The 26351-nt window shown below is 37.9% G+C and overlaps 2 protein-coding genes across 2 annotated transcripts in view; both read right to left on the bottom strand.

Annotated features, from left to right (window-relative positions):
* LOC127451258 (E3 ubiquitin-protein ligase RNF216-like) overlaps positions 1 to 11428 on the bottom strand; it is a 54544-nt gene extending 43116 nt beyond the window's left edge. Inside the window, exons 1-10 of the mRNA XM_051715795.1 lie at positions 11336 to 11428; positions 10461 to 10605; positions 10204 to 10328; positions 8101 to 8700; positions 4736 to 4812; positions 4544 to 4646; positions 4011 to 4172; positions 3732 to 3846; positions 287 to 423; positions 114 to 164 (exon numbers count right to left, since the gene is read on the bottom strand). Of these exons, the coding sequence (XP_051571755.1) occupies positions 114 to 164; positions 287 to 423; positions 3732 to 3846; positions 4011 to 4172; positions 4544 to 4646; positions 4736 to 4812; positions 8101 to 8700; positions 10204 to 10328; positions 10461 to 10527 (1437 nt within the window). The 5' untranslated portion in view covers positions 10528 to 10605; positions 11336 to 11428. The remainder of the gene's footprint in view (positions 1 to 113; positions 165 to 286; positions 424 to 3731; positions 3847 to 4010; positions 4173 to 4543; positions 4647 to 4735; positions 4813 to 8100; positions 8701 to 10203; positions 10329 to 10460; positions 10606 to 11335) is intronic.
* Positions 11429 to 16325: 4897 nt separating this feature from the next.
* On the bottom strand, positions 16326 to 18632 carry LOC127451262 (urotensin-2 receptor-like). Its single transcript, XM_051715803.1, has one exon. The coding sequence runs from the start codon at positions 18370 to 18372 to the stop codon at positions 17266 to 17268; it is 1107 nt and encodes a 368-aa protein (XP_051571763.1). The 5' UTR covers positions 18373 to 18632; the 3' UTR covers positions 16326 to 17265.
* Positions 18633 to 26351: the final 7719 nt, after the last annotated feature.

Below are 26351 nucleotides of genomic sequence, written 5' to 3' on the forward strand. Positions count from 1 at the left end.
CCAGTTGTTGAGGCACATAGAACTGCAGCTGAGATTACAGCTTACGATTCTTATGATGTGGTTTGACATGTCATTCCAGAAGCGTCTAAAGTATGCAAACACTTCACACCCACCTTTTGATACTGCTCCTCATTCACTTGCAAAGCCAAAAGGAAATCTTCATGCTAGAAGTGGGAAACAAAAGAACCACACAATTATTGAACGTTTGGCTGCCTGAAAGCTTGATTCATCACAACGCTATTTCTTTAGGTTATTACATAAGATAAACTGAAGAAATGAGCTGTACCTCAGCCATTTCCTTGGCTTTCTGCTCGTAAAACTGAAGCTCTTTTATGAGAGACGGCTGCTGTGAAGTCTCGTTACCTCGGCTCCATCTCCGATTTTTCTCCAAAAAGTACATCTTTCTCTCCAGTTTAAAGGAACCTGAGATGAATGAGACAAAAATGAGCTAATCAATCAAGTCTTTAATTTTTTTATCTGATTTTGTTTTGATGTATTTGCAAGCCATAGCCTGTTCCTACTGGATGCACTCTTGGGTTTAGTGTTAACTCTGTGTTATTTTTAAATTGTTGGTCTGTGTAAACACACAGTAAATGCCCCAGCTTTGACTGTTGTGACGTGTCTTGCGCCATGAGCACTGTATTTTTAGACAACATCAAGTATGAGGTTTAGTTCACTAAAATTAAAAATCTGTCATAATTTATTCACCCTATTCCAAACCTGTATGATTTTTTTTTATTTCAGGGAACACAAAAGGAGACATTTTGTAATGCTTTTTTTCGTGCAGTAACAATGAACATGGAGTGAGGTTAAAAAAAGGACTTAAAAGCAGCATAAAAGTGAAATAAAAGTGGTCAGTTCACAGTCTCTCACATCTTCTGCTGTCAATTGATTGCTCTGCATAATGAACAGACTGAAATTTGAGTCATTATTTACTGACAATCTAACACTCCAGAGACCTGTTTGCTGCGAACAGAGTCAATGACCACACTTACATGCACGTTCTTGCAGAAAGTGGCGTTCTAAATGTCATACTGCTTAAGGGATTTAGAGAAAGCGGTTTAACACACCTACAGTTGAAGTCAGAAGTTTACATACACCTTAGCCAAATACATTTAAACTCAGTTTTTCACAATTTCTGACATTTAATCGTAGAAACATTCCATCATATGTCAGTTAGGATCACTATTTTAAGAATGTGAAAATGTCAGAATAATAGTAGAGAGAATTATTTATTTCAGCTTTTATTTCTTTCATCACATTTCCAGTGTATCAGAAGTTTACATACACTTTGTTAGTATTTGGTAGTATTGCCTTTACATTGTTTAACTTGGGTCAAACACTTTGCCTTCCACAAACTTCTCTCAATAAATTGCTGGAATTTGGGCCCATTCCTCCAGACAGAACTGGTGTAACTGAGTCAGGTTTGTAGGCGTCCTTGTTCGCAGTTGCTTTTTCAGTTCTGTCCACAAATTTTCTATCGGATTGAGGTCAGGGCTTTGTGATGGCCACTCCAATACCTTGACTTTGTTGGCCGTAAGCCATTTTGCCACAACTTTGGAGGTATGCTTGGGGTCATTGTCCATTTGGAAGACCCATTTGTGACCGAGCTTTAACTTCCTGGCTGATGACTTGAATGTTGCATCAATATATCCACATAATTTTCCTTCCTCATGATGCCATCTATTTTGTGAAGTGCACCAGTCCCTCCTGCAGCAAAGTACCCCCACAACATGATGCTGCCACCCACATGCTTCACGGTTGGGATGGTGTTTTTCAGCTTGCAAGCCTCACCCTTTTTCCTCAAAACATAAATACGGTCATTATGGCCAAAAAGTTCCATTTTTGTTTCATCAGACCAGAGAAAATATTTCCAAAAAGTCCCCATGTGCACTTGCAAACTGTAGTCTGGCTTTTTTATGGTGATTTTGGAGCATTGGCTTCTTCCTTGCTGAGCAGCCTTTCAGGTTATGTTGATATAGGACTCGTTTTACTGTGGATATAGATACTTGTCTACCTGTTTCCTCCAGCATCTTCACAAGGTCCTTTGCTGTTGTTCTAGGATTGATTTGCACTTTTCGCACCAAACTACTTTCATCTCTAGAAGACAGAATGCTTCTCCTTCCTGAGCGGTATGATGGCTGTGTGGTCCCACGGAGTTTATACTTGCATACTGTTGTTTGTACAGATGAACGTGGTACCTTTAGCCATTCGGAAATTGCTCAAGGATGAACCAGACTTGTGCGAGGTCCATATTTTTTTTTTTCTGAAGTCTTGGCTGATTTCTTTTGATTTTCCCATGAAGTCAAGCAAAGAGGCACTGAGTTTGAAGGTAGGCCTTAAAATACATCCACAGGTACACCTCCAATTGACTCCAATTATCAGAATGTACTTGGCTAATTTCTTAAGGCTTGACATAAGCTGCTTAAAGGCACAGTTAACTTAGTGTATGTAAACTTCTGACCCACTGGAATTGTGATATTGTCAATTAGAAGTGAAAAAATATGTCTGTAAACAATTATTGGAAAGATTACTCATGTCTTGCACAAAGTAGATGTCCTAAATGACTTGCCAAAACTATAGTTTGCTAATATGAAATCTGTGGAGTGGTTAAACAATTAGTTTTAATGACTTCAACCTAAGTGTATGTAAACTTCTGACTTCAACTCTAGGTATCTCCTCGAGAACGCGGCTTAATGTGGCCATGTAAACACATAAGCAGGATGTGTGTGAACAGACCGAACAACAAACGTCATAGGATGGAGCAACACAGCGGAAATAATTCAACATTTCTGGGAGTAGAGTGGGAAAAGCACATACACTATAAACTAATATTAATAATAATAATAATTATATTTATTTATCACACATAATACATTTGCATATATACAGTGAAATTCTTTTTTTTTCCACATATCCCAGCTAAGCTGGGGTCAGAGTGCAAGGTCAGCCATGATACAGCGCCCCTGGAGCAGACAGGGTCAAGGGCCTTGCTCAAGGGCCCAACAGTGGCATCTTGGCGGTGCTGGGGCTTGAACCCCCAACCTTCTGATCAGTAACCCAGAGCCTTAACCACTGAGCCACCACTGCCCCTGTGCTATACCCACAATTGAGCGCGGATGCCGCGGTGGATGGCGTGAAGTCTCCACACGCGCTATGTCTCCGTGGCAACGCGCTCAACAAGCCACGTGATAAGATGTGCGGGTTGACTGTCTCAGACGCGGAGGCAACTGGGATTTGTCCTCCGCCACCCGGACTGAGGCAAATCACTATGCGACCACCAGGACTTAAAGCGCATTGGGAATTGGGCATTCCAAATTGGGGGAAAAATCCCCCCCCCCAAAAAAAACACGCTCTCTCACAATAAGCCGCTTTCTGGTGTCCATGTAAACGTAATGAATGAGAACTGGATCTGTCCGATTCGAACAAATCATTCAGACTGGTTTTGTTGACTGGTTCGACCATTTCATGACAAAGATCTGATTCGATGATCCAAGGAGAAATAATTCACATCATTTACAGTGAATAATGATGTGAATTTGAATCTGTTCCATACACAATGCTTTTGTATGGCTTCGAAAGACTTAAATAACACTCAAGTTGTATGATCTATTTTCATGATACTTTTTCGTCTTTAATTTTTTGGTGAACTATTCATTTTTGGACAGTTTTTCAATGCAATACCGTGTCCTGTGTGAACGGCCCCTAAGGTAAGAAATACATGTAGTCACCCTGCTCAAACTTGAAGTCTATGAAGGCGCGCTCATTGGGCTCTCTCCTTCTCTTCTTCTTCCCTGAGGGGTCAGTGGAGTTCTCTTGCCACTTCTTGAGGGCTTCGAATAAGGCCTTCAATAGACACCAGAGGTATTAATAACAAACACCTGAACTCAAAAGCCTTCATCAATACTTAAACATGACCATGGAAACACAACACTACTGATATGGCATGCCATTAAAACCACTTGCCATTAAATGCTCACAGAAGAATTTAAGTACATATGAAGGAGCACCTTTCGGGTGATTGCATAGTGTCCTTTGAGGCAATTCAGGGCCCATCTGATATCCTGACAGCTCAACATTTTGAAATCACGCATCAGCATATCTGCAGCTTGGACTACAACCTCTGGGCCAACAGTCTTTAGTTTGAAATAATCAAAATAATTTTCACTTTCCTGCACAAATGAGAGAAAAAGGAGATCTTCTTAGACAGGGTTCCCACACATTTAGGCAGATACATTTCCATCACTTTTACAGTTGTTTGTGATTACTGGATATGGATTTTTAAAATAATTTTATAAAGATTACATTTCCAAAGAGCAATTTCTAGACAATATCCATGACTTGTCAGGATTGTGAAAAGAATTTAAACATAACTCAGAATTTCCTGGTATTTCTGCGTTTTCTATGACCACGGGAACCCTGTGTTTACCATATAACTGAACAACTTCACAGTAATTAAACCATCGACTCAGTATACATGGAAACTGTATGAATGACATGATATCCATTGCATTACACATGATGAAAACAGACATGTGCAAACCTGTGTCTCAGAGTCATTAGTCTCGAGGAGCACACTGCTTTGCATTAAAACCGAGTTGGCTTTCTTCGGATAGTCAGGATTTTCCAACAACAAATTGCATATTCTGTGATAACAAACACAATGCATCACAAACATCTTATGGGTAGAAGGTGAGTCTCAGTGAGAAATGAGTAGAGAAAAGCTTGGACTTACACATTTAAATCTTTCAGTTCGCCTCTCTCTATCAGTTCAGCTACATATGCTTCCTGCACATCTGGAAAAAGGTCCATCTGGGAATATGAGCCAAAGCAAAACCAACCCTGCTGTTAATGTACAGTATGCACAGTGGCATACTGTAACTTCTGAGTGAAGTGCTAATCAAATGCAGGGTTGGGCAAAATTCTGAATTTAAGAATGGAGCTGTTCAGTCATCATGTCAATTTGTATGCCACCCCTGAAGGCTATTTCATTGTAGGTTCTCAGGGTTTTAAGAATAGTGGTTTATAATTTATGAATAAAATAAGGTCTGTAGTCAACAATATTTGAAGAGTAATTGATTACTGGAAGAGAATTATGTTCTACAACAAATTACTCAAAGGCATACTTCAAACATGAATTTTTAAGCTTTTGTGTGCTTTAAACGCAAGTTGCTAACAAGCTGCTTCATATGGAATACAACTAACACAAGAATGTACATGGTTGATGAATCAAGCAACCTTTGTGATCGTTATGTAGCAACTTGTTACGTACTTATATCGAACGCTTTTAAAGCACACAACAGCTTCAAAATTCATATTTGACGTATGACTGTCACTGTGTAATGTATATTGTAGAACAAATGTCTCTTTTAACAGTGTTAACCACAGACATTATTTGACTCTGAAATTGAAAACCGCTATTCTAAAAACCAATTGGAAAATCCCTAGAGAACCCATGGCTTAAAAAATATCCCTCATTTTCTAAAGAAAAAAGAAAAAAAAAAAAGGACAAATCGATGTTATAGTAAGGCACTGACAATGGAAGTGAATGGGGACAATTTTTGGAGGGTTTAAAGACAGAAATTTGAAGCTTATAATTTTATAAAAGCACTTAAAAGTCATGTATTATTTGAGCTGCAATGTTGTTTAAATGGTAGTTTTTTGGTCGTTTAAGGGTTTCAGGATTTACGCATTATGTCGTCATGGCAACAAAGTTTTTTAGATATCTTTATCTTTACACAGAAAACTTAATTGATTTTATCACACTAAAATCATGTTTACACGCATATTGTTTAAGTCTTGTGGCTATACTTTTGAAACAGTGAGTATTTTAACATTTAGGGATTGGCCCCATTCACTTCCATTATAAGTGCCTCACTGGAACCCAGAATGTTGCTGTTTTTTAAAGAAAAGAACAGACGAGTCTAAATTAATTTTTGTGGTAATCAATAGTATGCCCCAAATGCTGTCGACTGAGCTTAACTTGTATTAAACCTGGAATATTCTTTTAAACAGTTCTATTGATTCCCTTTCAAATCATTAGTTGGAATTTGAATTGGCTGCACCCCAGAGGATTTTGAATTGGAATGACAGGAATAATTAATTTACTGAAATGTAATTCAAAGAAATACAAAACAGTCACAACAGAAGGATTTCATTAGACCAACACAACAACAATCTGGCAAGAATAGATAACTTGTAAGGTGTTGGGTTTCATTTTGGTTCCATTTTGAAGATTTAGTGGTAAATTAAAGCATTTGGGGAATTGAATTGTTCTTCCAGCATGGACCATACAACGAAAGTTAATTATAATATATATTAGGGTTGGATATCGTCTGACACCTCACGATACGATACGTATTGCAATACAAGTCACAATTCAATATATTGCAATACATCACGATATCATAATTTAATGTGACTACAAATCAATTCCAATTTATTTGGGTAAATTTCAATTATATACTGATGTCCGATGAAGAGCATGTAGCTCGAAACAAAATGTTTTTGTCTCTTGGTGAGCTCATTATTGATTTGGAAGTAACAGTGTGCAAACTTTGTTGTGTGTTTACATATGAATACACAAATAGTTGAATATAAATATCGATACATGGACCAAAGTATCTATATAATATCATGAGAAAAAGTATCGTTATATATCAATATTTGATTGTATCCACATAGCCCTAATACAGGGCTTGACCAGATGGGCTGGTTTGAGTATTTCTATAACTGTTGATCTTCTGGGATTTTCACACACAACAGTCTCTAGAATTTACCCCGAATGGTGCCAAAAAAAAAAAACATCCAGCGAGTGACAGTTCTGTGGACGGAAATGCCTTGTTGGTGAGAGAGGTCAACAGAGAATGGCCAGACTAAGTCAAAGTCTACGTTTTCTTTTTCATTGTATGGAAAAAGTTGAATGAAAGTTAACAGTGACTGGGCTAACATTCTGCCTTTTGTCTTTCCTTTAAATTTCTCACTTCTGGGTGGGGCCTGGGTAGCTCAGCGAGTATTGACGCTGACTACCACCCCTGGAGTCGCGAGTTCAAATTCAGGGTGTGCTGAGTGACTCCAGCCAGGTCTCCTAAGCAACCAAATTGGCCCAGTTGCTAGGGAGGGTAGAGTCACATGGGGTAAACTCCTCGTGGTCGTGATTAAGTGGTTCTCGCTCTCAATGGGGTGTGTCGTAAGTTGTGCGTGGATCGCGGAGTATAGCATGAGCCTCTACGTGCTGTCAGTCTCCGCAGTGTCATGCACAGCGAGCCACGTGATAAGATGCGCTGACTGACTGTCTCAGAAGCGGAGGCAACTGAGACTTGTCCTCTGCCACTTGGACTGAGGTGAGTAACCGCGCCACCACGAGGACCCAGTAAGTAGTGGGCATTCCAAAATTCATTGAGGAGAAAAGGGGAGAAAATTAGAAAAAAAAATAATAATAATAATTCTCACTTCTGTGGGCTTTGAACAACATGAGGTCGAGTAATCATGACATAATTTTAATTTCTGGATGAACTGTCCTTTTAATTATCTGTTTTTTTATTTGTCAAGAAAAAACAACTGTGTAAATGTAAGTTGGTACATGATTGTATCACGTCTTGCTGGGAAACAAGTGACTGAATAAGAATATTGATGAGAATATTGCTTCTGAAAAATTTATATTTACACCACAGTTGAAAAAAATCCCTTTTACTCGGACAAGTGAATGACTAATTTACTTGTCCAAAGGACAAGCACATGACAATCCTTAATGTCAAGCCCTGCCTAATATATATATATATATATATATATATATATATATAAAACATTGACTATTAATATCTCATATTTCTGGCATTATCCATGTTATATACTGTTTGTATGATAACATGTTTTTGGAAAATGTATGCTGAAAAATGAAACCACTTATAAACTACACATAAAGCAGTCACAAGTATTTCTAGGAATGTCAATACATTTAAATTCTACTTAAATTCAAATTTGAATCACAATTCTGCATCCTGTTTGCTACATCAATTCAATTTCAGAAAGCGAACTGGAATTGAAAAGGCACTCTCAATTCAATTCTGAATGGTGCACAACCCTGATCAGTGGACTCACCACTCCCTTCACCAGGACATTCAGGGCAGTCTGGTCAGGGGCCTGCTGTACACGGGGCTCTATGGGCTCTGACGGTCCAGGTCTTTCATTGTCAGCCGGTGCGGGGAATCGCGCAGGAGCAAGAGGGGCGGCCACAGGCTGCCGTTGCGGTTCATCTCGTTGGATTTCCACTAGCACAACCCCCTGTGACGTCGGAGGACTGTCTGTGTGCCTTTCAGGTCTCTGCCGGATGACCACTTCAATTGTATGGCCCATGACTGACGGACCCGATTCAATGGCAGGTGCAGTTGTAACAGAAATGGCCTGATTTTCTGAGTGAGCACTGGGTAAAGGATCCTTATGAAAGGGCAGTAAGTCCTTAACAGGCAATGGAGGTCTGTGCAAAGCATTTCCTCTAGACGTTGAGGGTACAGCATTCCTGTCCGTGGTTAAGACACCTATGGCTTGGTTTCCTAATGTAGGATGTACAGTGGCTACGGGAGGGTGATGGGTGTGTGTGTTGGAAGGATGTCTGTCGAATCCAGATGTCTGGCTTGGAAAGGACTTCTCACCCCACTTTGCAGCAGGTCGGATCAGTTCACGATGAGGTGAGGGCTGTGGCTGCAAGAGAGTGTACAATCAATATTTGAACAGGAACAGATCATCAGTACTTCAATGTGCTGAGTACAATGGCTATTTACTACTTGTTTGAAACAAGTATGAAATAGATTAACCAAGAATTAACTTGTGGCACACTTCTTTGTGTCATTATAAAGAATCATGAATTTAAGGCTTGAGCAGAAAGAAAATGTCACTCTCTTTACCTTTCTTGAAACTGACTTTTAAAGGAATAGTTCACCCAAAAATTAAAACTCTCTCATCATTTACTCACTTTCATGCCATCTCAGATGTAAATGACTTACTTTCTTCTGCTGAACACAAAAGATTTCTAGCTCTGTAAGTCCATACAATGCAAGTGAATGGTGACCTGACCTTTAAAGCTCCAAAAAACACATAAAGGCAGCCTAAATGTATACAACTCCAGTGATTTAATCCATATGAAGCAATCCAATCAGTTTTGGATGAGAACAGGCCAAAATATAACTCCTTTTTCACTTTAAATATTGACATCAGCAGTCTCCTTGGCGATCATGATTTCAAGCTTTATTACACTTCCTGTAGTGCCATCTAGCGCTCTGTGCATGCGTCAAGCACTAGGAAGTGTAATCTACCTTAAAATCATGATTATGCCTAGAGATTGCAATGGCAAGATGTACAGTGAAATAATAGTTACATTTATGCATTGGATCACTTCAGAAGACATGGATTAAAACACTGGAGTTTTATTGGACTACTTTTATGCTGCCTTTATGTGTTTTTTGGAGCTTCAAAGTTCTGATCAACATTCACTTGCATTGTATGGACCTACAGAGCAGAAATATTCTTCTGAAAATATTTTTTTGTGTTCAGCAGAAGAAAGAAAGTCAAACACATCTGGAATGGAATGAGGGTGAGTAAATGATCAGAGAAATTTCATTTTTGGGTAAACTATTCCTTTAATAGAGACAAATAATATGTATAAATGAGATACAGTGACCCTAACAAGTATCTGGAGATTAAGCGACACTTAAAAATGTATGAATGCCATTGCATTAGATAAAAAAATATCATACCAAGTGGTGTTTATTTTCAAGAAAGATAGCACAATTTTCAAACAAAAAGAATTTTGAATTTTAAATAATAAAATAAATATACAGTTCAAAATGAAAACAAAGTATCTGAACACTTTCTGGGTGTCAAAAGTTAGTGAAACATGTCCATAGTCAAAGTCATGAACTACACCTGTGGTTACTTTCCCAGGACAGTTGTGTAAATTGGAGGGAAACTGACTTCATGCATCCACTAAAAATCACATTTGTTGTTTAAAACCAGTTGGTTAAAAATAATAGCAAAAACGGCTAGTTCTGAAAAAAGATCTGCCATTATTTATTTGTTTTTCACAGACGCCACTTGGTTTGACATTTTGTATCTCATGCAATGAGTTTCATTCATTTTTAAGTGTGGCATTCTTGGTCCACTGTACTCACGAAAGCTCATTATAACTTCAAAGTTAAACCCATTTACCTCTAAGATGCTCACTTCCTCTTCATCATCCTTGACCACAACAGGGACATTTGGTACAAACCTGACAGGTTCATCATCAGAATCCGACGATGAGGATATGGTTATGTACGTCCTAACACTCTTACCTGACAAAACCACAAAAAAACAAAACAAAAACAGGGTCAGGATGTCCTGAACACCAGTACTGTTTACAAAATAGGTGATCAGATAAAGCCAGGCATTGTTCACAAGTATTCAAATTATCAGCCAGCAACAACCTCGACTGCGATGCGTGTTGAAGCTAGCCAGGTGTATGACATCATCATCACTGGACCCGTCAGCCATGATAAGCCACACAGACTCCCTGAGTCTTCCACCTTCTCTCTCTTCTCCACACACAAACACCCATGCACACACAGGCTCCTGAAATCAGACACATATAAAACCACATTAATACTTTTAGATGTAGGATTCATCATGGTTATAATGAAAATACACTTTATTTGTGAAACCCTTTATAAAAGGCATGCCAGGCAAATTCTTCATGATACAGTTGTGTGCGCACATCAGATTTCCCCAGGAACTGGTGTGGTTTCCAAACATGACTATGCATATTTCATACATATTAATAACACAAGAAGGGTTGAAAAAAGTTCGTGTCCTTCAAGTATTATCTTGTCACTGAATGACTCTGAGCATTGAGTAAAAGTAAAGTGCATGTGCATTTTATGCTTTAAGTTTATGCATTACGTTTCATCCGCGTCTGTGACGCCCAAACATGCGGTCTATGTAGAGAACTCACTATGTTTTGAGACAGTCTCTAAACAGAAACTAAAGATTGCAAGAATGTGAAACACTATTGCTGTTTTGATCAACCATTTTCCTTTATTTTTCATGTCACATACTGTGATGTACTTATACTGTGACAGAGAATTACAATATAAAGTAACACAAAACAAAGAAATCTGGACTTGCTAAAGTCCCCTAGCGAAGCTCAGCTAGCTGTTTGGCGTTAACCCTCCGCGCCAGCTGACATGACTTAAACAAGCCAGATTTACACACTCAGGCTGTTATTCACTCTAACTTAAAGGCGAGAAAAAGAAGTCATTAAAGACATACAACAGACGGACACTGTGTAATTTATTACACATACCTCTCAGTCAGAATGTCCAACACATCCACAACGTTTGATCGCCGGATATCAAAACAAACGGCCAAAACAAGCGAGTGTGACGTCAGACGTAAGTGCGTCGAAATGTGGCGGAGCCGTGAATGTGAACGGGAGTTGTAGTTCTTCTCTGTGGAATGGTTTTAGAGTCAATTTTGTATTGCCACTAGATGTCTCTGTTTTCTTTGGTTGTTCAGAATGGATTTGAAACAAAAAAAACATTAGAATCTCATATGTAAATTCAGGATTTAGGTACGAATAAATAGGGATTTTTTGACTAAATCATAAACAAAATAACTTTTGCTAACATTTCTGATTATCCTACAAATCATGACCCTCCAAGTAGTTTTTAATGAGTACTTTACAGTTAAATGGTCAGGAGATAGATAGATAGATAGATAGATAGATAGATAGATAGATAGATAGATTGATTGATTAATAGATAGATGACATTCATTCTTTCATCCATGGACCACAAAAGGAGATGTTAGGCAGAATGTTAGTCTCAGTCACCATTCACTTTCATTGTATGGAAAAAGATGAATGAAAGTGAATGGTGACTGGGGCTAACATTCTGCCTTTTGTATTTCCTTTAAATTTCTCACTTCTGGGTGGGGCCTTGGTAGCTCAGTGAGTATTGACGCTGACTACCACCCCTGGAGTCTTGAGTTTGAATCCAGGGTGTGCTGAGTGACTCCAGCCAGGTCTCCTAAGCAACCAAATTGGCCCAGTTGCTAGGGAGGGTAGAGTCACATGGGGTAACCTCCTCTTGGTCACGATTAAGTGGTTCTCGCTCTCAGTGGGGTGCGTGGTAAGTTGTGTGTGGATCGCAGGGAGTAGCATGAGCCTCCATGTGCTGTGAGTCTCTGCAATGTCATGCACAGCAAACCACGTGATAAGATGCGCGGATAGACTGTCTCAGAAGCGGAGGCAACTGGATTGAGGCGAGGAACTGCACCACCACCGAGGACCTAGTAAGTAGTGGGAATTGGGCATTCCAAAATTGGGGAGAAAAGGGGATAGAATTCTAAAAAAAAATTTTTTTTTAAATAATTCTCACTTCTGTGGGCTTTGAACAACATGAGGTCGAGTAATCATGACAGAATCTTAATTTCTGGATGAACTGTCCTTTTAATTATCCGTTTTGTTTTTTGTTTTTGTTTTGGGGGGGGGGGGAGTTTACAGTAAAAAGGTCAGATGATGGATAGATAGATAGATCACTCATTTCACTTCAGACTTGGCAGTTCAGTTGGGTAGGTTTGTTACAGGAAATACCTCAAATCCAGTGCTTATTTGTCTTATTGGTCAACATCTGCTGACTATTTGGTTAAGTATGTCTACACAAAGCCTTCCAAACAAAGGTATCCTGTGTCTCAGATTGGCATCAATGCTGTAGTTGCTACTAGACATTGCTTGATGGAATGATTTATAGAGGTACAGTTAAACACATAGTTAAAGTAGTCTAGTAGCCAATGCTGCAGACTCAATATTCTGACCAAAGATTTTGGATTTACTGTCCAAACACTAAGAAAGTAACTGCCCATTAGGTTCTCTAACAAAGTAAGTGTTTATTCTGAGTGGCACATATCCAAGTCAAACAAAATGACCATCCTCAGCTTCATTTCGTGAAAACGGAAAATATGCTGGCCCATGGAGAGATGGACAGAGAGCAATTATGCACAGACTCCCTGAGGATGCAATAGGCACTCCTGTAAAAGGTGATGACTGAAATTATGAAGACATTTCAAAGTAAGCCAGTGTAAATTGAAAAGCATGCCTCGAATGGCCATGACTGGTGCCATATGGAAGAATTAACTTGAAATCTAAATACGGGATCTATTAATGGAAACTGCTAACACAGTCTAAGCTTCTTTATTTCAAACAAAATAATCTTGTGGGATCCAACTCACACACAATTGTATCCTTATTCAAAAACATAATTTTTGTGCCATGATGATTTATACATGAATGGTGCCATTACGAATGATTGCACAAACATGTAAGCTATTCATAAAAGTCTCATAAGAAATTCTCATAAAAGGTGGTTGCACCCAGTAGTCATCACTCAAATTTGGAAGTTAGCTGCATCATAGCAGGGAAGAGTATTGAAATATAAATCAGTGAAATCATTACCCTGAAATTATGACTGCCAAGCCACTAAAATCGGTAGACACCAATTATTTGCGGTTTCTCTTATCTAACCTACCTCACTAAGTTTTCATCAAAATACCTTAAGAAATGTGGTATTTTCTGTCAAAAAATGGGGGAAATGGCTCTAGCCATCTTCCTAAACTTTAAGGTAAGATGCAAATGTTCGCTTTAAATACATACTGTAAATAAATACATAAGATCACAAAAAATTAGGACAGCCTCCATTTATGGTTTTGCTGTTTTAAAAGGATAGTTTACCCAAAAATTCTCTCATCATTACTCATCCCCATACCATCCCAGTAGGTGGCGGGATGCTCAAAGACTGCGAAATGTTTGTGTTCAGATGAAAGTCGCACACATCTGGGATGGCATGAGGGTGAGTAAAAAAAAGATATAATTTTCATTTTTGGGTGAACTATCCCTTTAACAGTTTTTGTGTGTGTGTGTGTGTGTGTGTGTGTGTGTGTGTGTGTTTGATTTCTGAGTCACATTAAGTCTGGTTGTGTCTCTATCATTACAGAAAAATGCTGCCTTGAAATGCTTCAAAATGTTCCTTGGAAAATCTGTTGGTTGGCTCTTTTCAAGAGCACATTTTTAAGTCTGTGGCACACCAAAGTGATAGAGGTTACTGCTTGGGATTGCAAAACCTGACTTGAATATCAAAAAGTAGGTTAACAACCCTCCACTGTAAATCAATGATGACATTCAAGGGGAACCATAAAATCATCTCTTGGGTTGATTTTATTCATTTTTTAAACATGTTAAAATTCATATATTGTTCAATATTACTCCAAAAGGATATGTAATGCATATCTGTCAAGTATTTATTAATTTAAACTTATGCTCTTTGTCAAAACCAAAAACTCAATGAAGAGAAGGTTTAAAAATGCACTCCTCATGTGAAATCAGTTTTAAGGTATGGTAGGATTTTCTCATTACATTTATAGCATTTATTTTATTACATGAAATGTTCCTGATTTCATAAAAGCTTCATCCTTGATATAATTTAATACCTGTGTGATTAAAATGTTTCATAACACATAAATTACTAAGTTCAGGCATGAAACTCTGAATGGTGCAAGCAGATAGGCTCTTTAAACTTGTTGTCTGTTAGCAAATCAGCTTGCTCACATGTGATATGTCAAGCCAGTCGTCTCACATGGCGTAAGCCAATAAGCCCTTTGACAAGAAATCGAGTAGCTAATCAGTTTACGAACTCTCTATTTGCCTAATATTAAAATTTGCTCAGTTTGCAAGTAAGCCAGTTTCACTGCTAGAATTTTCTCTGAAAATACTATTTGCTCAGGTGGTTGCTAGGGCTTTTTCTTTTAACAGCTTGCACAGTTAGGTCTGCTTTTGGCCATGACACATAGAAGCTTGTCTTTATCAAAGTAAGCTGTAGCCAAGTTAGGCACAGGCACACATTGCTTTATTTGGAGATTAGTTTAAATAAATCCACACATAGCCAGGCTAATTCACTAGTTAAATAAGCTCTGGGCTAGACATTATGAGTCAGGTCACTAGCCGTTTAAGCCATTCGGCCAAGCAAGCTCAGGCACACATAGAGATTTATTTCATTAGGGTTATCCCATTCAGCCAGCAGGCACACATTCGGTGCATACGTCTCCCCTAAGTCTTTGCTGTAGATCTGCTTGTTTGGGGGTTGTGTTTTGTGTTATGAGTTTGTGCAGCTTTCCTGCTTTGTTGGGGGATTGTATTTATGTCTAATTGTGCAGCAGCTACATCTACATACTTGATGCAACATGTCTTGTGTTTTTCTAATTGTGCAGCAGCAACAGTATGTCCCCAGCTTAGCTGGGATATGTGAAAAAAAGAATTTCACTGTATATGTGCAAATGTATAATTTGTGATAAATAAATAAAATAAAATTAATTAATTAACATGTTTACTCAGTATGTCTGTGTATGTCATGACTGAATGAACCTTATGACTTTTAGTGTCAGTTCTACTTTGCTGCTGCTCCTCTTAATGTAAGCTAAAAACCTTTCTGTGGTAAAGGTATTTCTTGGTTTTATATATACAAGATATAACTGGCTCTTTGCACAGTAGCTTTTATTGCACAACTGAAGGTGACTCGAGAAGTCTAAAAAGGATTGACCAAGAGAACAGTAGACAAATATATATGGAGTGTCAATACTGTGCCAAAATACCCAGTACGGAGTGTTCATGAAATACAGTCCTCTCTGTTGACAGAACAAGTGTTTGGATTCAATATCACAAGATAATTAGATAAATGCGTGATTTTTGTCCTGTGAGTGTTCAATTTAAGAAATGATTGGGTACTTAACAATTTACTGCTGCGTTTATAAAAAACAGGATAAGGGGCTTCCAAGCAACCTTGTTTGAACATTTATATGTTGGTGATATAAGTATGTATTAGGTAGTGAAAATGCTTTCAAGCCTCACTGCTCAGCACTTAAGCAAAGTTAACTCAGGCTATGAATGCAATATCTCATTCACAGCAAGCTATGGAAATGCTTAACCATGTGGCTTTAAGTTTATTTCCACAAAGGGTTAAATGACAAAATGTGGGCCATCTTTTAGCAAAAGAACAAATAATTACAAACAAACTCTTCGGTACTGGAAAAAGAAACAAGTCGTTTTCAGGACAATCTTTTTTTTAGGTTTGTTTTCAGTGTTGTCAGCAAAAAAACAAGGAGATATATTTTAAGATAAAAGAGGAAAACAAGAAAATTAATTACAAAAAATCTAATTGAAACATGTTTCTCTATTGCATTGAGACAATTTATTTAAATATTTCAGGCATCAATGCTTTTAAAAGAACATGAGACATTATCACCATTAAAAGTCACATACGTATGCTTTATCGCATGCTATCATTTGATCATTTCATGCAGTCAGCTCTCATTCCTAACCGCAGTCGTAACTCTTGTCTAAACAGCATGAGATTGAGAAACCACAAACTGACAATAGCTTTTTAACTGCAATCTAAAGCACTGAAGTACAAAACATTTTATGTGTAAACTAAACTGTAGAAACTAGACTATTACATATTCAAATATAATACAAACTATTTTTTGAAGGCCAAGTGAAATTTTAAATAAACAGATATTTCGTTTTAAACACATTAATATTGAACTCTGTATTTATGATTGCACATATTTCCTCATAATAATCTAACAAAGAGGCCACTAATTTCATTATAAAACAAGGTTTGTTTCCAAACCAGCATGTTTTTATGTTCTTTGTGTTCAGAACAACGTCCACGTCACCATTTTACTGGTATCTACAAATCTGTTCAGCAATGTGAATACAATAACATGAATAGTGCAAAATATGAACATTCACATGTATGCTTGTGATAATGTGCAATTGAGCGCTATGTACAGAGATGGTCTATTGATCATGTCTTATAAGAGACCTTAAGTGGAATATTCCACTTGTGAAAATGCTTCTATTTTGCATTTTCCTAATTCAATACAATGTCAATGTTACAGATTTGATCATCTGATTAGTGACCAAGAAAAAGTGCAGGATCTCACATACATTCTATATCTTGTTCATTTTACTTTATAACATTTCTTTGTTGAAATGTTCTTAAATTCCCAAAACACTCACTTTTTTCCAGATTTAAATAAAAATTTGAATCCCTGTTTTTCAGTCTGACTTTTTAACTTCTATGAAACAAAGACTTCTAATCAGTTATGCCACTGCAAACACTGCCATGTACAAAAAATAAAAATAAAAAATCAAAGTTTGCTGTAAGTATCCAGGATGCCATTTTAATGTGTATTAGTCAGAGTATTACAAAATTGTTGACTCCCAGATGACACGGACCTTGTCACCTGAGATGATTGTCTGAGCCTTTTCTTAAAGGCTATGCTGCTCTTTTGTCTGTCCCTCACATATTCCTGATAATTCCTTGTTAATAAAGTGTACAAGAAAGGGTTGATACAACTGTTACTGTATGCCAAACAAGTCACAACAAAGTTAATGTATACAACTGTACTGCTTGACAGCCCCCCATGCCCAAAATAATAGATACTTAATAACTGCCATAACCAAAAGGGTAAAAAGCATGCCCAAAAAGTAAGAACTATACCAAATATCAGATACAAGACCTTTTGCTTAGGACACTTATTCATTTCTCTGGATGAAAACACAGAGGTTTGTGATACCCAATAGGTCCGGGCTAACTTCAGATAGAGATAGCCAATGATGAAGCCAGGAGCCAAGATGCAAGTGTTGAACAGTACAGTCAGGTACACCTTGTACGCAGTTATCTGCCAAGTCGGGTGGCACATGCGTTTTACTACGCCGTTGTGCACGTCTCTCTTTAGAGCGATCATGATCATGGTCGGTAGAGCCAGGACAAAAGAAACGAACCAAACCATGCAAATGACCGCGCGCCTGTAGCGCCTGGAGCGACCGAAGGTGTCCAGCGGATTCACCACAGCCAGGTATCTCTCCGTGCTCATGATGGTCAGGATAAAGATGCTGGCGTGCATGGTGAGGAAATCCAGGCTGAACAGAACACGACACCCGATGTCGCCGAAGTACCAGTCCTTGACAAAATAGGTACAAACCACGAAAGGAATGGTGGAGAGGTACAGCAGATCCGCAAGTGCCAAGTTTACAATGTAAACATACATGGATCCAGTCACTCGGACGGAGATGTTAATGACGATCAGAGTGTAAACGTTTCCGATCACACCAACCAAACACATGCAGGTCAAAACTGTGCCGAGTATAGATGTTATCAGGATGTCATAAGAGGACACGGGCGCATCTTCGGAAGGTCCTGTTATTGGTGATATGTTGGCAAAAGCGTTTGAGGATACATTTACCTGATTACGCAGGCCAAGTGCAAGTCGATCAACTGTCCCCATTCTTTTTTTTTTTTTTTTTTTTTTTTTTTAATGTTTCAGGTATGAAAAGAGTTTAGTCCGTGGTGAAATAATTTAATTTCAGGAACTATTGCAAGAAATGTTCAACGTACAAAACCAGATAACGCGCTAAAAGGTACATTCTAGCAGTCATTTGTACATAAATATGCCCATAATGTATTTCACTTTGTGCTGCGTTCTCGTCATATTCGCTGCGAGCAGGGAGTAATATTGTCACAGTCACACATTTATTCTGGTGAGGAGGGTGGGATTAATGAGAATCAGTCTGTTGTGAGTACTCCATTAAATTTAGAGCAATTAAGTATTTCGAGTGCGCAATTTTTTTTTGAATGCACACAGTGCGCAATTAACCGCATAAATAGGTCCTTTTATCTTGGTTGAGAATTATCAGCAACATAAGAGAAAAATAGTTCTGCGAACGAAGCACAGTCCTTATCCACAGCAAATGAACCCATGAGTAAAACAAAAAGAACAGTGACAAAATGTAAACGTGTTTGTGCAGCACAGATATTATTACAAGTTTTTCCAATATATGTATTTTTGACATCTGAATCATCTGTATTGTGACCCATGTTCATGATATGTTCATAAAAGTTAATATATATAACATTTCATTTATTGTGAGTATCTGGTCTTTTCTTTAACTTAGGGATTGATTTTTATTAAAACTAACAGATTTCAACTTTTTTATTATTGTTATATGAAGGTCACATTAAAACAGACTCTTAACACACCTTCATTGTTTATTTTTGGTACTTTTCAAATGAGTTTTATGTACAGATTTTAATGTTTTAGCCTTGTATAGACTCAGACTTTCAATATTACAGTAAACTATGAAAGTAAATGTAAAAAATATTATAGTGCTGTCAGTCGATAATTTTTTTTCATTGCAATTAATCGCATAATTTTTTGCAGTTAATCGCAATTAATCGCAGATGTGGAAAGTGCTGAAATTTGACACTATATATACTTATTTTCTTGTCAAATGTATTTATTTCCATCTTAGAAAGAGATCAAAACAATATGTAGCAATATAATGCTTTATTAACATTTTCCAAACAAAGCCTTCCACAATATAAACATAGAAATGCATTAAATTATCACTAATTCAAGTCACATCAAATGTTTCCAAAAGTCTAAGTGGGAGTGACTAATTGAAAGAACTAGTCCCCACATAGGTTGCAAATTCATTGCAATGGGTGTTAAATCTCTTAAACTCTCATCATTAACAGTATTGATCTGTGGCTATCCGCTTTCCTACAGCAATCATGAAGCTGCATTCAGCATTGAGCGCCGCTTTGAAATCACCATGTGCCTTACATAGGCTGAAAAATACGTGATTTCTATCACAAGTCTCATCTGGGCTTGTTTTGTACATTAAATAGCGCTAAGAGCTCCTTTCTCCATCATTTTATCACTGACAGGGAAACGTTGTCAGAGATTATTTTATTTACTGAGATAACCTCTGCGGCTCTATTATAGGAGAGAGCGTAACAGTCAACTTGCGTGTTACAACCAAGGAGCTCTAAAATACGACAGGACTGCCAATAGAATGTCTATATGACTGTTGCGTTATGCTATTTTATGCTAAGCTTGTAGGCTTACCTTGGTAGAAGGACTCTTCTACCAAGGACTCTCGCTGTGGTGTGTGCGTCAGTGTAATGACTCCGGGTGGACACATTACAAAGATTCCGCCTTCACACCAGTGTTTATTAACGGAATCGCGATTAAGAAAAATGTACGCGTTAAATTTTTTAAAAGAATCGGATGCATTAACGCGTTAATTCTTACAGCTCTAAAAATAAAAATTATTAAATATTTTTAAACTATGACAATCTAAACAAAGAGTGGATAAAATAAACACAAACAATTTCAGTATTTATTGTGTGAAAATTGTTTATATAAAATTTTCAAAAATACGACTGTCCTACAGTTGTGGCGTCATTTCCACCACACCAAAGAATTTGGCCCCTGAAATTTTCAATTTCAAATTTTTTTTTTACACATCTTGTGTACTCAAGAAAAGTGTCAGTGAAGAGCCTAGTAAATATGAGACAAGTGATGTTTGAAGAAAACAAAGAAAAATCCAGGTTAATATCACATGTGAGCAGATTATTTTTTTTAATTTGGTCATCATTTTCAATCAAGCTATAATTTTACCAAATTATACAAAATGTGTGAAGATAATATTTAATTGTGTGTATTTTGGATACATAAAATGTTATTTATGAAATTATCTATGAAAAGTGCATACAGAACATTACAGTGAGACACAGAATATAAAACAAGGTAAGAGTATAAATAGACATACAAATAATAGGACATAACATAGAATGGCTTATGTACATGTGCAAGTGGTAATATATGTGCAAGGTAGGGGTATGTACAGTTATTGAATTAAATAAGAGTGAATTTACATATGTACATGAGATCTGTATTTGCATTAATGCACTATGGGGAGTCCTGAGGCAGTTTAATTGTTCATGTGGAGGGTAGAGACTGTTCTTGTGCCTGGATGTCCTGGCATTCAGTGCTCTGTAGCACTGGCCAGAGGGCAACAGTTCAAAGAGGGAGTGGGCAGGGTGCGTGGGGGTCTTTGAGGGTGGGCAGGGGGGCACCAATAATCCTCTCAGCAGTCCTGACTGTCACTTGTAGTTTCCTTCTGTCTGATTTGGTGGCTGAACCAAACCAGACAGTTATATTTTTTATAATCTATAATATAATATTTGTATAATTTCTGCCAAATTATCAAGTTTTCTGTGGCGTTGACCGCCTGAGTTCATGTGCATGAATACAAAATTATATCAGCAGGGAGCCGACTGCTCATTTGTCCATTACACTGAAAATAATCACCTTTGCCATTTTGTACCCTTCAGATCTCATCTTTCTGTATAATACATCCCATCATGGATCTGAAAAAGCTTGAAGCATGATTCTAGCCATAAAGGCTCTTTTGAAAAACATACAACTGATTTTTATTCAATTATGCATATTCATGCCTTGGAATATGTGTGTTGTTTATGCATTTTAAGTAAGTGGTGTTTGAATGCTGAAATGAGAAATGTCAGACATTCCATTTACTGTTGCAAAAACAGCCATAGAAATGCAGCTGTGTGCAGGATTCGAAGAAGCTTTAATATATAATAAAAACATTTTATTTATTAAAAACATTTTATTAAGACACATATATGTGCTCTCTGAGTCCCATTTGGGCATGTGTGTCACCGCATTTCCTGAACTGAAAGTATTTCAAAGAGGCCGCCATGAGCATTAGTCTTCATCTGTAAAGGAAGCATATTATATGACATAAAATATAGCTTAGGTCCACTCAGATGGAAGGTTATGTCTGCTCTGAGGATTGAGGAATTATTAATAACAAGAAAGTGGGTCATTATTTGAGACATCATTTGTATGTAATTTTTTAAACCCTCAAACATTATACCTACACCTCAAAAAAAGAAAACGTACATTTCTGCTTGTATCCAGAGGATCAAAATATGTCTACATTTTTGCTTCATTGTGAATACTGTATTTTAGTCCTACTGTTAGGGGCGCAACTCCACATTTATTGAGGGGTATGCAACATCAATGTTGGCACCCCCACCCCACCAAACACACACACACACACATGTTGGTGCGGCTATCATTATGAGGACTCTCCATAGACATAATGATTTTTATACTGTACAAACTATAGATTCTATCCCCTAACCCTACCCCTAAACCTAACCCTCATAAAAAAACTTTCTGCATTATTACATAAAAAAAAAAAAAAAAAAAGTATGTTTTTTAAGCGATTTGAATTATGGGGACCTAGAAATGTCCTCATAAACCACATTTATAGCATAATACCCTTGTAATTACCAGTTTGTAACTTAAAAAATGTCCTCGTAAACCACTTAAACCTTTTATCTGCATTATTATTTACCATCCAAACAGAAAAAGAAAAAAAAAAAGACAAAAAAAAAAAGAAAGAAGATGCCTAATTGTTCAACATTCAAACTGCTTCAAAATGTAACAAATTCTACAATTCAGAATACAATAATAAATAAAATAAAAAAACAACTAAAATTAAAATGAATAAAAATTTTTTTTTAAATCAATAACTAAATAAAAAAAGTTACAACTTAATGTGATGCCAATTATTTAAAATACTTTTGTATTTAGAATATAATTTATATACGAACAGTCATGATTCTGAAGCAAGCCTCTCCATCACCCATTTCTTTATTTAATAATTGATCCAGGTGTTTTTTTGTTTGTTTTTTTTTTTTATTTTTCCCTTTTTTCTCCCAATTCCCAACATGCTTTTAAGTCCTCGTGGTCACATAGTGATTCACCTCAGTCCAGGTGGCGGAGGATGAATCCCAGTTGCCTCCGCGTCTGAGACTGTCAGCCCGCGCATCTTATCACCCCCGAGAACGAACCACATTATGGCGACCACGAGGAGGTTACCCCATGTGACTCTACCCTCTACTAGCGAACTAGTGAACTCCAGGGGTGATAGCCAGCGTCTTTACCACTGAGCTACCCAGTCCCCCTGATCCAGGTGTTTCTTAATAATTCCTGAGGTAATTTACTCACACCACATCCAGTGGTTCCTCACGTCATGTTTCACAGTGAGACAACATGCGAAGGTAGGAAAGTGCAGAAATATTAGTTATGGTTAGTAAGAGGAGCCCAAGAATTGGCTGGACATGGCGGAGGGTCAGTTAACAACTTTTTAACAAGCTTTTCTCTCTAAATATAAAGCGACTGAACGCCCATTCCCAAACCTAAGGTGACTTTTTTCATAATCGTGACAGAAAAAATACTCATATCTCTCTTTATCAAATGAGCATTGTTTTCTTTATTTTTAATGCACTGTTTTTCATTTCCAGCTTCCTTTTTCTGTTTGTCATTTTTGTCATGACAGTCAGAGCCGGTAGACAGAGGGTGAGCTGAGCAGTAGCTCTTGATAAACATTTTTTTTTTTTTTAAATGGCGCCCCTATGCGTTGCATATGTTGCATACCCAATTTCTGCACCCCTGCCTACAGTATTGATCACACTGCGGTGGTTGGCATAACAGCCATGTCTATAATTCACCTTCCATGTCCTTCACAGTACTGACACAGTGACAGAAACAGGGAGGATGTGGACACTTTCCTCTTCTCTGCAAATTAATCTGTACTGATGTCTGCTTTATCCATGATCTAAAAGAAAAAAAAGGAACAAAAAATTATGTATAACATTTAAAAATAAATAAAAATAAAATCTAAATATTTGAATTGGGATACTGTCTGCATAGTCTCAAATTTCATTCCAAGTTTTCATTCAGCAAAATGAAACCATGCTAAAGAATATAAAGTAAGCACGAAACTGGAGCCTCATCTCATTTTCAGCAGTCGTTGAATAGAAAACCCTGACAAGCAGTTACCCATCCAAACATTGTTTGATGGGGTGGGATTGTCCATTCCATCAAAAAGTATCCCAGAGAAATACAAATCTCTTTTGCATATAACAAATACATCTGGACTTTAGGATTTTAAAAATTGCACTTACAGGAAGGGGGGACACGTGACACCATGCGAGAAGCAGACGTGGGAGCGACTGGCTGTGCGCACTTTGCTAGTTTTTTAATTATTTTCATGTTATTATCCGGTGAGATTCGATACACCCAGTTACATGTTTGCTCTTTGAGGTAAACATGGCAAAGAAGTCAAAATCCTCAGACTCTGGAGACATTAAAAGACACTTCACAGTGTTCAAGCTGAGGCCTCTGACGGGCCTGCGAGCCAGGGACTCGATTTGGATGGCGCGTCGGGAGATGAAATTCAGCGTCAGTTGTCTAACATCTCGGTGATGCTGACAAAGGTTGTTGCTGACTTGGAGGAACTCGCTGTAATACGTCGATCGATTACGGCGATGGAAACTAAATTCTCTGAATTGGTCACAAGAGTTGCAGATGTTGAGAAACGAATCGATTACCTGGAGTTGTCGGAAAGGGAATTATCCACTAATCCGCCCTCGTCCAAAACAGACTTGGAACACATTTTGGAAAAACTTGAATATTTCGAAAATATAAGCTGAAGGAATAACATACGAATTGTTGGAATTCCTGAGCATGAAGAAGGCAGAGATATGGTGAAACTCCTGGATGAGCTCTTCCTGAGTCTGCTCAACATAACAGGCCATAAACTGGAAATCGAGCGAGCTCACAGAGTCCCGGCTCGCAGATCTGCTGAGGGAGACAGGCCCCGATCAATTCTGGCTAAATTTCTGAGATCATCCGATAAAGATCTTGTGTTGCGCCAGGCGAGGAGCAAAGGAAAGCTTTCTTGGAAGAGTCACAATATTTTCTTGTTCCCAGACTTTGCGAGTCCGACAAGAGAGAAACACGATCAGTTCAAGGAATGTAAGAAACTCTTACATCAACGGAAGATTGCTTTTGCACTGATGTTTCCGGCTAAACTGAGAAAATACACCAGGGACGGCGGCAAAGTATTTACATGTCCCAAACAGGCACTCTCCTTTATAAATACATTGGTGTGAGTAAGCCATTTGATGTTTCTTATATTAGTGGACTGACTCGCTGTTTAGTGACTCGATTGTCTGAGGAAGCTGGGCACCTTTTTTTTTTTTTTCGTTGGCTCCGCCTGGTGGCTGGAGTTTGTTTTGTGGCATGACTCCTTCAAGAAACTTTTGCATTGACGGAAGATCGCTTTTATACTGAAGTTCCCGGCCAGATTGAGAATGAACACTATGTATAACCGCAAAATATCTACATGCTAACATAATGGATGTCTTTTATAAAGTTGACGGGCTGAGTAAGTCATGATGTGAGTTTGGCTCTTGATCATCCGAGGAACTGGGATGCCTGTGTTGATTCTTTTCGTGCTGGTTCCGCCTAGCAGCTGGAGTTTGTTTTTGTGGAGTATTTTTAAGGGACATTAGAATGATTATGTCATCTGCTGCAATCATAACAGCCGGCTCACTGAACAATTGTTTGTCTGTCCGAGGAAACTGAACGGCTTTATATCAGCTGGAGTTTGTTTTGTGGAGGAACACACCTTCAAGACAGTTCTGTGAATTAATCTGCACATTCTTTGTTTTTATTCTGCCTGTTGGCTGGGATCTGTTTTACAAAGTATTTTCTGTTATGTAATTTTGCCTCACAAAATTTGTGCAGAAGCACCGGACTTGAGCAATCCAATGGCAAAGTCGTCGCGGGGGTTCTTGTAAGTGTACATGGACCTTTTGAGTTTAGAGGGATCGACGCCGGTTGGTGCTGTCGTGCATGGGGTTAATGCGCATGTTTTAATTTTTTTCTGTTTGTTTTGTTCGGGGGGAAGTTCAGGGTTTTATTGTTGCTCTAATGGGGAATGTGGTCTTTATAATCTTGTTTTTGACACACAATTTATTTTTTCCTATTATATCAATATGTCAGTTATTAATATGAGTGGATTATCTCTCTCCACGTGGGTTGGGGCACCCCATAAAAAGAAGGAAGGTTATTTCTTTTCTCAAGTGTAAAAAATATGATATAGTGTTTCTGCAAGAAACGCATCTTTCCCCGCAGGAAGCGGAAAAATTTGGGAAGATATGGGGTGGACATGTTTTATTTAGTGCTGGCTCAAGTAAGAGCAGGGGAGTCATTACACTGATAAGTAAGCATCTACAATTCAAATGTCTCAAACAAAAAAAAAAATGTGGAAGAATCATTACTGTTTTAGGAGAAATTCAGGGGCAAAGGTTGATTTTGGCTAATATTTACGCACCTAACACTGACGATCAGGGCTTTTTTATAGATCTTGAACAGATGTTGCAAGCCGCTGGCACCCCTCATGATATAATATTGGGAGGAGATTTTAATCTATTGATGGATTCAGTCCTTGATCATAGTGAAGCAAAAGTGTGTAAGCCCCCTAGAGCAACACTGACGCTTCACAGGATGTGTAAAAATCTTGGTCTTGCAGATAT

The sequence above is a fragment of the Myxocyprinus asiaticus genome, chromosome 14 (genome assembly GCF_019703515.2).
Source record: "Myxocyprinus asiaticus isolate MX2 ecotype Aquarium Trade chromosome 14, UBuf_Myxa_2, whole genome shotgun sequence".
In the NCBI taxonomy this organism is placed as follows: domain Eukaryota; kingdom Metazoa; phylum Chordata; class Actinopteri; order Cypriniformes; family Catostomidae; genus Myxocyprinus; species Myxocyprinus asiaticus.